Here is a 14,835-nt window from a genome sequence, read left to right as displayed (position 1 = left end):
CCACAATCATATGCAGATCCATTCAACACAAACATTTGTATGCAAAATTTGCGACAAACACTTTCACGCACACAGATACCTTACTAACCATCTCAAAACACATTCCCTGATGAATTCTTTTCAGTGTCAACACTGCTCCAAAACCTTCACGCGCCAGAAATATCTCAAAGCACATTTAAACACACACTCCACTGAACAAACGCATTCCAAACAGATCTTTCAATGCACCATTTGTTCAAAAACGTACCGAGTGCAGAGATATCTCAACATGCATTTAAAAACACACTCAACTGAACAAATTATGCAATGTGAACATTGCCAGCAATGCTTCGAAACAACTCATTCCAGTTCCCTTCAGTGTCAACACAGCACTAAATCGTTCATGCACAAACATCACATTCAGTTTTCTGCAGCTTTTCAAGAAGATACCGTCATTCACGTCCAAGAACATAACATTGGCCTACCTACCGCACTATGTGCTTCTTGCAATGCTCTTCATTGGTCAGCAGAGGTCAACACATCTGGACATTACACCAAGTGTTGTCATGCCAGCAAGGTGTCTTTGCCACCGCTATCCAAACCTCGTCTTTTTTTTAGAAGACCTCTTGACTGGCAAGAACCCGCTGTCCCGAAATTACTGTGATCATATCAGGGAATACAACTCTGCTTTAGCTTTCTCGTCAATGGGCGCATACATCGCTCAACCATCTGGACAAGGGCCGTATGCTTTCAGAATCCACGGTCAAATTTATCACCAGGTCTCTCCTTTATATACCAATCCTGACACGTCACCACAATATGGTCAGCTATATATCTTCGATTCTGCTTAGGCTACCAGTCAACATTTGCAAAAGGAATGTAATAGCGCTTGCAGTGACATTTTGTTGCTGCAACTAGACAACATGATACGACAGGTTAATCCCTTCGCAAAGTCTTACATGCAAATGCATGACATTATCACTCACAGTAACCCTGTTACTGCTGTACGAATGGTGTTCATGGAGAATCCAAGTATGGATACGAGAAGGTATAACGCCCCGTCCCGTCAAACTGATGTTGCTGCTATCTTTGTAGGTGAAGACGGGGAACCTCCTGCACAACGCGACATTTGCATATATCCAAGGGGAGATGCTTGCAAGCGTATCTCTGTTCTCAATATGACTTGTGACCCCATAGTTTATCCACTGCTGTTCCCTTACGGAGATCCAGGCTGGCACATACAATTGACCCATGTTGAGGAAAAGCGAACCGCGAAAAGAACGCGAGTCACACAGCTCCAATTTTATTCTCTCAGGCTTGCCATGGGATCTTCATTTAGCATCTTGCATTCCAGTGGCAAACTCTTCCAACAATACATCATTGACACATATGTCAGAACAGAAGGCGCGCGATTACATTACCTACGGTCCCATCAACAAGATTTGCATGTAGAGCAATACAGGGGACTTATGGATGCTGTCACTGCGAAAGCACATCACCATGACCTCCGCCCTGGACAATTGATCATTCTTCCCTCTACCTTTCAAGGCAGTCCAAGGTACATGCAACAGAACTGCCAAGACACAATGGCAATTGTCCGCAAATGTGGAAGGCCTGACTTATTCTTAACCTTCACCTGCAATCCTGCTTGGCCGGAAATCTGCAATGCCATTTCCCATCATGAGCAAATAGAACACAGACCTGACATTGTTGCTCGCATCTTACATATCAAACTGTGACATTTTCTAACAGATATTCTGGAAAAGAATATTTTCGGCAATGTTCTCGCTTACATCTTCGTCATTGAATTCCAAAAACGAGGATTGCCTCATTGCCATATGTTACTTACACTTTACTCACAATCCAAAATAAGGACCAAGGATGACATAGACAAATATGTCTGCGCTGAGCTTCCAAATCCTGAAATACACCATCGACTTTTCCAAATTGTCACTAAATGCATGGTGCATGGTCCGTGTGGCACGCTCAACGCCAAATCACCTTGCATGAAAGACGGCACGTGAACCAAAAATTTCCCGAAAGACTTCAACGCGGAGACTCAAGAAAACACACAAGGATACCCCATATACCGCAGAAGACAAGGGAGAACTGCTGTTGTTGGCAAATAGATATCGACAACCGTTGGATAGTTCCTTATAATCCGTGGCTTTCTCAGAAATTCAATGCTCATATTAACGTTGAAGTTTGCGCGTCCATTCAATGTATTAAGTATCTTTATAAGTATGTGTACAAAGGACACGGCGCTGCATCCATTGCACTTCACAGGGAGCCAGCCGATGATATTTTTCAACATGACGAAATACAGACTTTCCTTGACGGTAGGTATGTTAGTGCTCCTGAGGCTATGTGGCGCTTGAACGAGTACAGCCTTTCAGAAAAATCTCTCATGATTACAAAATTACCAATTCATTTGCCGGAACAACAAATCATCTTCTTTCATGAGGGTCATGAGGAACAAGCTCTCCAAAGACACGCCCACAAGGACACTATGCTGTTAGCATGGTTTGAACTCAACAAAACAGATCCTGAAGCTGTAGAGTTACATTACACTGATGTTCCCCAACATTACACATTTCAAAAATCCTCTGGAAAATGGAAAAAGAGAATCAGAGGAGGCACAAAAGTGATCGGTAGAATGCTTGTTGTTGGGTGTCACAAGTTTTCACCATCTACGAACAGTCAACGGCGTCGAATGTGACACTTTCAAAGAAGCTTGCCAACAATTAGGTCTTCTTAAAGACGACAAGATATGGCATGATACTCTTTCAGAGGCATCCCAGATACGAATGCCACAATTCTTGTGAGAAATGTTCGTTTTCATCTGTGTCTTCGGTGAACCACACAACGTTCCACACCTTTGGGACACACATAAACTCTCCCTTTCTGAGGACTTTCTCACAAAATATTCCACAACCACCGCTTGCATGTATGCTCTCGCTGACATTAATGACATGCTGCAACCACATGGCCTCAACTTGCACAAATTACACCTACCCCCCACTGACATTCCTCCACTGTGTCATTCATCTCCCACCTTCGACGCTCAGGCTGAACACTCACACGCTATAGGATACTACGACAAACTCAACACAGAACAGAAACACGCTGTTGATACTGTTTTACACGCTGTATATAGCAATTCCCATCCCCGATGCTTCTTCTTAGATGGTCCTGCAGGAACAGGGAAAACCTTTGTGTACAAAACCCTGATTCATACCATCAGAGCTAGAGGAGACATTCCTACAACTGTAGCATCTACAGGAATAGCTGCAACATTATTACCGGGTGGACGAACTGCCCATTCTGTTTTTAAAATACCGTTGAAGCTGAATACTACTTCCACATGTAACATCAAACCTACCTCGCCACATGCTCAACATCTTCTACAATCCAAGGTTATTATATGGGACGAGGCGCCAATGACACAAACATATGCATTCCAGGCAGTTGACAGGTTATTATGTGACCTCATGGGTGACACGCAGCCATTTGGAGGCAAAACAAAACTATTGGGTGGAGATTTCCGACAAATACTCCCAGTCATTATGCGTGGCTCCCACATGCTTACTGTTGCCAGTTGCATTAACAAGCACCCTTTGTGGCGTCACATGCATGTTCTTACACTGACAACAAATATGAGAGCTCTTCCTGAACAACAACATTTCGCACAACGGCTCCTTGATGTTGGAGACGGGAAAAACGGAACACCTGTGACATTGCCTTCACATTGTTTTCCTTTAATTTCTGATCCTGTTCAACAACTGTATGGCGACATCGACTTCTCAACTGTCACTCTGGAAAAACTCAGCCAGCAAGCTATATTAAGCGGCACCAACGAAGACTCACTACACCTTAATGAACAAGTGCTGAAACTTATCCCTACCGACGAGGTGAATTTCACGAGTGTGGACTCCATCGTCACAGACGATCCTGCAGATCAACTTTCATTCACCGAGGAATTTCTTAATAGTCTTACTCCCACTGGCATGCCTCCGCATAAACTCAAAATTAAAATTGGATCCATCATCATGCTTCTCAGAAACCTCCTGCCTGCAAAAGGTCTTTGTAATGGCACTAGACTGTCTGTTACCAGCATTCACCGTAATGTACTGGAGTGTAAAACTATCACAGCTGCTACCTCACAAACTGTCCTTATTCCCCGGATATGCCTGACCCCGTCAGATTCAAATTTGCCTTTTACTTTTACACGAAGACAATTTCCTGTTAGATTGGCCTTTGCGATGACAATTAATAAGGCACAGGGCCAAACTTTCAAAAAGATATGCCTGTATCTGCCAAAACCAGTCTTCAGTCACAGACAATTGTATGTTGCTCTCTCCAGAGTTCCATCTTTTCATTCACTTACTGTTGTATCCTCAAACCCACCCCTTTTAGACAACTGTGTTGTTCCGGAAGTGTTTAGCCATCAATAAATAATTATGTGTGAGATTGAGCATTAACAGGTCTGTGATGCCCTTGGATGTCCCGTACTGCACGCACGCTACACTGAATGGATCAACGTGTGTCTACTCGGCGCCGAGAGACGTGGGTAGGCCGTTGAACCCCATTCGTGCTGGAGACCGGGGCTTGCAATTGTTCCCCACGAACAAGGAATACCCAGTAAGTGCGGGTCATACGCTCGCACTGATTACGTCCCTGCCCTTTGTACACCCACCAAGCTACTACCATGGTCGGGTGACTTGGTGGATTATATATAGAAAAGCACCAGGAACCGCAAAGAACAATGAAAAGACTCAGAGGTGCACAGTTGAAAGCGACTCAGGTTAGGAGTTGGGGGCAGGCACATGAGCAGGCACTGCATACTGAACGAAGATTGTATGTTGGTTCGTAGCGTGCATTGTTGCAATGTTACTTTTCTTGGTGGTTTATTAAATTACGAATTTTGCAAATGTTCATTTTTTTCCCTGTGCTTAAAAATCATTAAAGAAGCGGTGTGATTATGCGGCGTATGCTACGCCGCGGGTTGGCTAGTATTTATAATTGTACTTGAATGGCCATTGAATATAATTTTTTTAACATTGCTTGGTTTTTCAAGTTAAAAACACTCTTCCATCAAAGGGTCCCCTTTACCCTTAACTGGATTAATTGGGTTAAGTAAATGGATGCATAGATGCAATAATGGAGATTCTGGTTTTTGTTCCAACCCAATTTATTAATGAGAAATCAATTATTGCTGATGAACTTATTGCTTAAGCAACATTTTTAATGGTTCATTTAATTTGTCTTGATTGTTAACATTTCCCAGCCATAACTGCTTATTTTAGTCTTAAACATCTGCATGTGTTTTTAAAGGCTTTTTATTAGCAATAAGATACACATGACAAAGGAACCAGCAGTTCTCCATCTAACGTGTCACCATTAACAGCTGTGTGTATTCATCATGAACTATCTGGTTTAATAAAATATTTGGAAGGAAACTAAAGAAAAACAAAAGTGAAGGACTGAGATTTACCCAACTGTTTTAGGCATGCGATCATTTGGATGATATCCTTGGAAAGGAAAAAATATACAGTATAAGAATGATCTGACATGGCACAATTAAAATATTAATAAGCCATGAAATTAAATAAGATCTGTTAATATTAAGGACAGGTTTCTAATTAAGCAACTGGGCTGGAATGAAAACCTGCACCAACTGTGGCCCTCCAGGACTAACATTGCTAACCACTGGTCTGTGAGATTAGAGAAGGATGACTGGATATAAAAAGGGAGGATGCAGAAGATTATGAGACAACATTAGCAGATTAATTAGCTACTTACAACTTTTCAGCAACCTTAAATACTTTAGATTAAGAAAACAATTCAATCTACATCTGTGTGAAAAGATATCACCCTATATTTTGAAGAAAGTACTGCTTAGAGAAAGAAGAAAAATCCATGTGTGTAATGATACTGAGATAGTCTCTGGTTCCCCACCAATCTGAATTAAGTAGGTTTGATAAATGAATGGATAGCAGTTCATATTAAGTGACTTGCTCATGGTTAATGAAGGATCTTGAATCTGAAATCATAAGTACTCTAATAGTCATAGTTTGTACAATTTCATTTAAACAACTACTAGTAATTATCTTGAGATTACACATACAATACTTTCCTTGCAGCCTCACTGATGAGCAAGAAGTTGTAAAGGCAATTAGCATTTGTTCAAGCGATTCATTTTCCAATTAAAGTGAGGAGGTCACTTAGGGTTAATGTTCAAGGCCAATATAAACTACACACAGTACATGGTCTAATATTGATTGAATACATTATTGACTATCTGCTCAGCAGGAGAAAGCCATGTGGCTTATCAGATGACACCCCTTTTATGTAAGGAAAATATAAATAACGTTCAAACATTTGCTTTTCTGCATAAACATTCTGTAAATCAGCAGATTAAAAAGCCAACAGTATGTAATAATATGATTATTACAGTAATTGATGGTTATTAGAAATCTTGGCATTATAGGAATCTTTTATGGAGTGTGGATATTTATTATATGTTTTGGATCAGCCCAGGTACTTTTAAGAATCCAAATGGAATTGAGCATATTTAAAAATAGATGTGTGCTTATTTTGTCATATTGGGCTTACTGCAAGTAGATATTGCAATTCTAGGTGTGCATACATTTTTATGTATTTAGCTTCTCAATGTTTAAAAAATAGTACCATATATATATATATTTTTGACTGCAGTCATGTTTCTTGGAAATGTGACAGGCAATATTTTACCTGGAGGTGAATCACTTTATATGTGGATAGTTACTTCTTGAGAACCTGGACAGCAAGCTGGCTGAGGGCTTTTAAAACTGTCCTTGGCACAATTAAGGCCCAAAGGAGTTTCATCAAGACGTGCATTATGTTTGAGATGTTGTTTCCTTATATCTATTACTACCATGCCTTTAACATGTGCTGCATGATTGGAAATGGTTACATTTGTGTGTTTGTTTTCCTTGACAAATGTTTTTGGGTTTGTCTGTATTTAGTTTTGTAACACTCTGAGACAGAAAGTGATGTTAAGAGCTGTATATGAAAAGAAAAAAAATTCAACTATTTGGACATAAGTCTTGATGATTTTATTTCATAGCATGAAATCTCAGACCAGACCAGGCAGAGCCGCATGTATAGTGAGGTTGTGCAGGGAAGGTTTGGCAGATGCCCCTGTCCAGGAGATCTTCAACTCGCAACTCCAGATAATTTTTTCTTTCATTGCAAAAGAGGTTGAGGACACTGAACCTGAATGTGCCACGTTCTGTGACTCCATTGCTGAGGTGGCTGCACAGAATTGTGAAAGTAAACTCATTGGTGCCTGTTGTGACGGTAATCCCCAAACTCAGTTCTGAACATCAGCAGTATGTCGTCAGGCTAAATAAATCTTTCCAAAAGAGGCTGAGGACACTGAACCTGAATGTGCCACGTTCTGTGACTCCATTGCTGAGGTGGCTGCACAGAATTGTGAAAGTAAAGTCATTGGTGCCTGTTGTGACGGTAATCCCCAAACTCAGTTCTGAACATCAGCAGTATGTCGTCAGGCTAAAGAAATCTTTTCGAACTTGGCTAGTTTGTGGGACTCCACAAGCAGCTTGTCAGTTACAACAGTGGAGCAATGTCAGTGGCAGAAGAAAAAACTTAGATATGGGAGAAGTTCGGTGAGTCCATGGAAAATGACTTTCAGTCAGCCTCAAAGGGATTCTGGGAAATGCTCAGGCAACTAAAGAGGGAGGAACAGTGCTTCCCCCATCTAGTCTATAGCAGGTAAGGACTGCTGCTGACCTGACCTGGGGATATATTCAGGTGGTAGAGTGAGCACTTTGAGGACACCTTGTAAATCTATATGCAGATCAGAGCAGTGTTCACAGTCATGCAGATGTTGTACTCATCAGTTTTGGTGAAGAGAGAGCTGAGGTGAAAAGTGAAATTCTCAATTTACGTGTTCACCTTTGTTCCTGCCCTCACCTATGGTCACAAACAAGATTGAGAATGCAAGCAGTAGAAATGAGTTTCATCTGTAGAGTGTTTGAGGTAAGCCTTCAAGATAGGGTGACAAGCACACAGATATTCTAGAGGAGCTCAAAGTAGAGCTGCCGCTCCTCCACATCAAAAGGAGCCAGATGAAGTGGTTTGGGCATCTGATTAGGATACTTCCTGGATACCTCCCTGGGAAGGTATTTTGGGCATGTCCAACCAGATGGAGACCTCACAACACGCTGGAGAGATTATATTGTATCTCTTGGCTAGCTTGAAAATGCCTGTAATCTCCCTGGAGGAATTAGAGAAGGTGGCAGGGAAAAGGGATGTCTGGGCATCTTTGCTTAGACTGCTGCCTCAGTGACATGGACATAAATAAGCAGTAGAAAATGGATGGATGGATGGATGGATGGACGTATGGATGGATGGATGGATAAAATCTCTTACGTGTAATATACAGAGCATCGTACTATAGGCAAAGATATGCTTATCTTATTTAAGGTAACTATATAAAAATCTAGATACAGTTGTAGTAAGTAACAATTTGGTTATTTAATAGGCTTGAGATACTTTAGCTGAATTCCACTCAATTACCTTTCTTTGTATCAGATGAAATTCTAGATCCCTGCCCGTTCTCTCCTGGTGGACGCAGCATGTTCAAAAGATACAAAAACATTTTTATCAACATCTTCCATGCATTTTTCATAAGCCTTACATCATTCTTGGCCTCTTAGCCTTTGGTGAAACTCTCACAGACAACAGTTGGCTTTAAAACCTCTTCTAGGGTCACTTCTAAACCAATCCCTGGAATCACTTCAGTAGTCAAAATTGACTTGGTTTGGCTTTGAGTTAAGGGACGCCAGGTTAGAATCTTCCCTAAAAGCCTATGGTGATAATGCATCCTTGGGACATCAGCGGCCTTGAAAGAGCTAGTCTCCACAGTAGCTCTGTTGCTACCTTTCCTCCTAAATGAATAACACAGTCCCCAATGTTCTATTCAGGGATTGCATGATTCTACTTGAATGTATGGAGAAATTAACAGCCTATTTGCTTTTTTCCCTATCCCCACCCTTCATGATGATTTAATGATTAATTACAGATTCAACTTGTAAAAATAATAACTAATAGCATTTTTTGCACAGAAGCAAAAATACAGTTGCTCTTTTTTTGAAAATGTCTTTGGTAACGAGTAAAGAAGTTAATCTTGATAAATGAGTACCTTCTGGAATGAGTTCAACCTATTGGCCCACATGTTCAATTGTTAACAAATAATGACCATGGAATTGTTTCCAAGATTTTTGCTGCCTTGGTGAATCTAATCAAGGACATCTTACCGTTCTCAAGTGCCTGCTTCTGTGTTCATGTTTCCTCAAGGTACGCGGCGAGGGGAAAGCTGGCATTGGTGGAGCCACCGAAATGGAAATAGTCACTCTGCGCTCTCTGCTGCTGGCACGTTGTCTTTGTAGTTGCTCTACGAAAATGAAGGAGGAGGAGTTTAGGTAGCAAAGTCAAATGGCTATCAAGCAAAGTAAGATTATGGTGAATACTCTGCCGAACTCTTCATACAGTTTTATATAATGCATATTACGACAACTGGCACATAATTTTCAGTTCATTAATCACTAGGCCATAGTGCCCGTTAGAAAAAAGATAACTTTCCTTCAGCCTTTATAAGTACATTTCACAGCAAATAATATCGTAAAAAACCTTGTAGTACAATTAAATTTAAGTATTCTTTCTGTTATAGTTTGCTTTAATGATGCCTAATTTTATCATCTAAACCTGAATCTTTGAGGCTTCAAGTTCTGTGTTTTATCTGCAGAAATTCAGAAGATCACTGCTTTGTAAGTGTTACTAACTCTAAAAGAAACTTTTGTTAAGGTATTGTTAAATAAGAGTAAATAAGTAATACATGCATGCTTTAAGTATCCAAACTAAAGGGTTACCAAAATATGGGCTGTACATAGGTTACAACATACTTTGAGTCCAACAGATGCAAATGTAATTGGATACTGTACTGCTAAGCACATTAGTGGATGATATGACCTAAAATCCATAACACAGAATAACTAAAAATTCTCATGGTTTGAGTAGCTACTAGAATAATGTATTTTTAAAATGTATACATTCCAGACTAAAATGTTTTAACAAATAAGTACATTGCTGATTAATGTAATGATTCATATAATTAATACTGTTTCACCTCTTATACATAGAAACACTTCTCAACACTATGCTACTCAAATAGATTTGACTGCAAGTGTTCACCTCTCCTGAACCAATAAAAATACTGTCTCTCTCTCTCTCTTTCTGTCATTCACTTAATCACTTAATCATTCACCTGTTTGCTTGCTCCATTAATCCGACACTGCCAAGAAAACACAGCACAAGAAATGGCCTCTTCCTGTCCTCTCTTTCTGTTAGGATCAACTCAGAAATCAAGTTAAACTGCACTCTGGGTAATACTGTTTATTGGTTAGGTTCCCTTGCTACACACAGTCCCAGTACAGTGTACATCAACACAAAATCACATTTTCCTGTTTCCTTTTGTATGCACATTATGTGTTTTTTGTTTAATGTTTGAATGTATAAACAAGTTTTCCATTAATTTTTAGCATACCAGTAAAGTGATTTTTTCAAAATCTAAACTGGAAGCAGAGTTTGAGCACTCATATATTTTTGTTTTAACATTTCAACCTGTTAATAATAAACATTAACAGATAAAGGAGTTCAGTATGGTTCATTACTCCTTCATGGCAATTCGCATGAAGCAGCACATTGTGAGCCACAATGCAGAAGTTTCAGAGGTTAACTGGATTCAAAGCCAGAGCGTGGTAGTACAACATGTGCGGTGAACACCAGTTACAATGGGATAAGTTAAAGTCACATACAATCACATTCGCTTTCTTTCCTCCCTCATACTGCTTGATCACCTTCATTTTTGTATTGACATCAATTGTTCTTTTTTTTCCTGTAACTGTAAGACAAACATAACTGAACATAGTCAAAACCGCTGCAGGTAATAAACTGAGATTGAGATAAATGAATCACGGCATACAGAGCTGGTGTAGTGAAAAGTGTTATCTGCCTGTGATACGTGGTAGTGGTCAAATAGTCAAAAGATGCATAAGTTGTAAGTCGACGACTACCTGTACTGTATGTACTGAACACAGAGAACCTACCTTCAGTTTCCACAAACAAGGCATAAGCACATAAGACGTATTTCTAACTTAATTTACTGTTTAGGTAAGTCATTCATACACTAATGCATTTTCTGAGCTTGCTTTTTTAAGTGTAGGGTTGTGGGAGTCCAAGCCTGTCCCAACAGCATAAGGAGCAAAACAGAAAAACCTTGGAGGGGGCTATAGTCTTGCAGGTCATGCACATGCACACACCTATATTGACACAGTTTACAGCTGCAGTTCCTCCTGACTTCACATTTTACAATGGATAAAGGAGCAAAAGCCTCTTTGCAAACAGTAAATTAAAGCAACCCAGTCTGGAAGTAAATCAAAATTAGGATAATCTGAGAGACGGCAAAGTTACCAATGGGGATGTGTTATCTGTAAGTTATGGACTTGCTGAGTTACACCCAAAACAAATCTTAGTAGAGACAAGTAGTAAGAGATTGCTCTTGTTTAGTGGCAATATTTAAAGGTTAACACTTTGTTCACATGAATTTTGGACTGAAACCATGTGTGGAAGTCCAGGTCAGTGTTTATCTGCTACTTAACCCAAACTAAAGAGCAATTAAAAATACAACCTAATTTGATGTTTTTTAAAATACTAGGGGGCTCCGCCCCCTGCTCGCTTCACTCGCCAACCCCTGTGTTTGTTTAATCGGATATACATTTTTAAAAGCTTTTTTTTTCTTCTTTGGAATTGTTGCTTTAACTGTTGCGGGACCACAGAATCTCATAGCGTATGGTCCATAATTGTGTAAGTGCTGTATTCCGCCCCCCATCAATCGGACCTAACAGTGATTTAAAACAAAAAAGGCTTCAACTTGGCTGGGGTGCTACAATACTTTTGAATTTTACTGCTTTCATATTCTGTACCTTTCTCTGCATGTTTATCGCACCATCGTTTGTTTGAGCCTTTATAATTCCACTGCTTTCATAATCTTTTATCTGCCTTTTTTCTCTCCCAAAGGTCTCTTTTCTCCACGCTGCTCTTTCTTCTTTGCTCAGAGCACAGGATCTGTGTGTGCTACCGCTGGCTGTGCTCTTATTTGATAACAAGGGTGTGTCTTTCAAGAATCTCATGTTCCATGTCCCCTCGAGAAAGCCCTGGGACAATCTCTTGGCAGCAAGTCTCATGTTTACGGTCCCCGCGAGACGCTCCATGGCCAGTCTTTTTTGTCTTGCGTATCTTTTAAATGTCTTCCAAGAACTTCCGGGAAGATCACGTATCGTCGCCCTGGAAATTTCCTTTCCAGGATTTTTTTTTATATATAGAGAGATAAAAAACAAACTAAGCACATTAAATCACAAAGCCCTTAAAACACAATTTTTAACCAGGGAAATGCCTTTTCTGGTTGACCTGATTATTGGTTTTTTATTTGTTCAGTTGAAAGGTCAAAGTTACAACACAAATTTGACTAATCTAGGTTGTATGGTTTTCTCTGAATCGTCCCCTATGATAGTTACCACCTCAAAGAACATTCATTGGAAACTTCTTTCTGTACAGCTTGTATATTCCATGTGTATCATAGCATGTGAGCACAACAGAAGACTGCAAAAGAAGGTATAGTTGAATGATGACAAGCATGTCTGTAACTTTAAAACCACTGATATTTTAAAAAAGTATTTTGAAAGGGAATGTCCTGGGCATGACATTAAACTGCATCCAGCTCTGCAAGTGGTCCTGCAACTTGCAAGGAAAACTTTGGGGTTGGTGGCAGGATTGGCATTCCAGCTACCATAAAAACTTCACACAACTCCGATGTCAGCACTCAGCTTCCAATTTAACGCAGCCTATCCAGGTAGACATGTGTAGTCTAGTCCAGGGATCGCCAACTCCAGTCCTGGAGGTCCACCATTGCTGCAGGTTTTCATTCTAACCCTTTTCTTAATAAGTGACCTGTTTTGCTGCTAATTAACTTCTTTTGAATTCATTTTAATTAACTTGCTCTTGAAGACTCAGACACCTTAATTGTTTCTTTTTCCTTAATTAGGAGCCAAACACTAATGAGGTACAAAATGAGCCAAAACAACTGCTGTCCATCATACAATATCTGAAAATAAAGAAAGATGAAGGTCTCAAGAATGTCAATCTGCTCAGGTCCCCAAAACATTTGAACAGTGCTCTTAGAAAAAAGAGAATCAACAGTTTTGGAAATGTCTGCTAATGCACCACGAGAGCAGTAATAACCCATGGAATTAAAGAACGGGTTTAATTAACAACAATAACCTCATTAAGCAGCTAGTTGGAGTGAAACTGGTTGGAGTTTGAGGCCCTGACTTAGTTGGTCTTCTCTTGGCTCCCTCACTTCACATTTTATTTCTCTTTGGGTGTCATTTAAGGAAAGAAATGAAGCAATTCAGAGGAACAATGAAGAAATTCAGGGAAACGAATCTTAAAAGAGAAGTCAATTAAAATGAATTCAAAAGAAGTTAATTAGCAGCAAAAATAGGTCACTTATTAAGAAAAGGGTTAGAATGAAAACCTGCAGCCACAGTGGTCCTCCAGGACTGGAATTGGGGACTCCTGGTCTAGTCTCTCTGGCATGATGATCATCAAGTCACCTATCTCATCTGTCTCTCTAGTCATCTACCTCATCTAGTCTTTCCTGCATGATGATCATCTTCCTTTGCTGGGGGAGGAGCTTTGTAAACTCCATATTACAGTGGCGGCACTCTCTGAGGTGCACAGACTTGGGACTGGCCAGATCCCTGTAGGCAGGTATACCTTTTATTGGTGTGACTGCTTTGATGGCTATCATACTCAAGGAGTTGCTGTTGCTGTGGTGGACCAGCTCCTTCAGTCCTGAGCTGTTTTGTCATGTGGTGGGTAAGGCAACGCACTGTACTAGTGCAAGTTCCACAACCAGACCTGATGTCTGTTATTTTTAAACCATTTATATAAAAAAAAAATCTGTTATTCAAACTGAGTAAACTGAAAAGTACAAATTATCAAAAATCAAGAAATAGCTATTGTTTGAGTTTTCAACCATTAAAATTGAGTCCACATGTTGAAAAGGGTACTTAATGGATGACGTGTTAGTTATTAAATGGGCATTATCAATGCTTACCATTCCCAACATAATGGACCAGTAGGAATCAAGTGAGCTTACTGGAAGGTTTATTAGAGGTTTAATCAGCAACTTAATGTCTAGTAAGAATAGCAAGTATTTTCAGTGTAGAACACTATTTTGCCTGGAAAAAGCAATAAGAACCATAATTTAACAGTGATCAGGAGGTGAGAGAAAAAAATTGAATTTTTGAACGATTTCACGCGGAAAAAGAAGGCATTTTAGATAGCCAATATATCCATCCATTGTTCTCTTTAGTACAATTTTATACAATCCTGGATGCCAGGATAAACTTGCCCTGGATGAGTTATCAATACACTACTGATTACATAGAGGTCAATTTATTTTAGAGTCACCAATCAATGTAAGGTATACATCAATGTAATTTATGAAGAAACAGACACATCTGCACAGGCACAGAGGAGTTTCAGATAGGCAGTGCTGAAAACTTGAGTAGGTTTAGAAACTTCATCCCAATTGAGTCTTACCTGCTTAAGTAGTAGTGCAAACCACTGTGCAACATAAATGGAGTTTATAATACTTAAATACTAGAAGCAGCTTGCATATGTAAAATAATTACATATTAGTAATTAACGTCATGCTACTGGAGAACG

At 39.8% G+C, this 14,835-nt stretch overlaps 1 protein-coding gene across 3 annotated transcripts in view; it reads right to left on the bottom strand.

Annotated features, from left to right (window-relative positions):
* The window catches only part of nhsb (Nance-Horan syndrome b (congenital cataracts and dental anomalies)), a 395,407-nt gene that overhangs the window by 60,230 nt on the left and 320,342 nt on the right, over positions 1 to 14,835 (bottom strand). For 2 of the 3 annotated variants that reach the window (XM_051927098.1, XM_051927099.1), the window contains exons 3-4: positions 9,303 to 9,439; positions 8,563 to 8,607 (exon numbers count right to left, since the gene is read on the bottom strand). In XM_051927098.1, the coding sequence (XP_051783058.1) occupies positions 8,563 to 8,607; positions 9,303 to 9,439 (182 nt within the window). The remainder of the gene's footprint in view (positions 1 to 8,562; positions 8,608 to 9,302; positions 9,440 to 14,835) is intronic. The other variant, XM_028799809.2, reaches the window with a different exon arrangement.

Source organism: Erpetoichthys calabaricus, chromosome 4, assembly GCF_900747795.2.
Source record: "Erpetoichthys calabaricus chromosome 4, fErpCal1.3, whole genome shotgun sequence".
Lineage (NCBI taxonomy): Eukaryota > Metazoa > Chordata > Cladistia > Polypteriformes > Polypteridae > Erpetoichthys > Erpetoichthys calabaricus.
The sequence above is the reverse complement of the archived record's forward strand: the minus strand, read 5'-3'. Positions and strand labels throughout refer to the sequence as shown.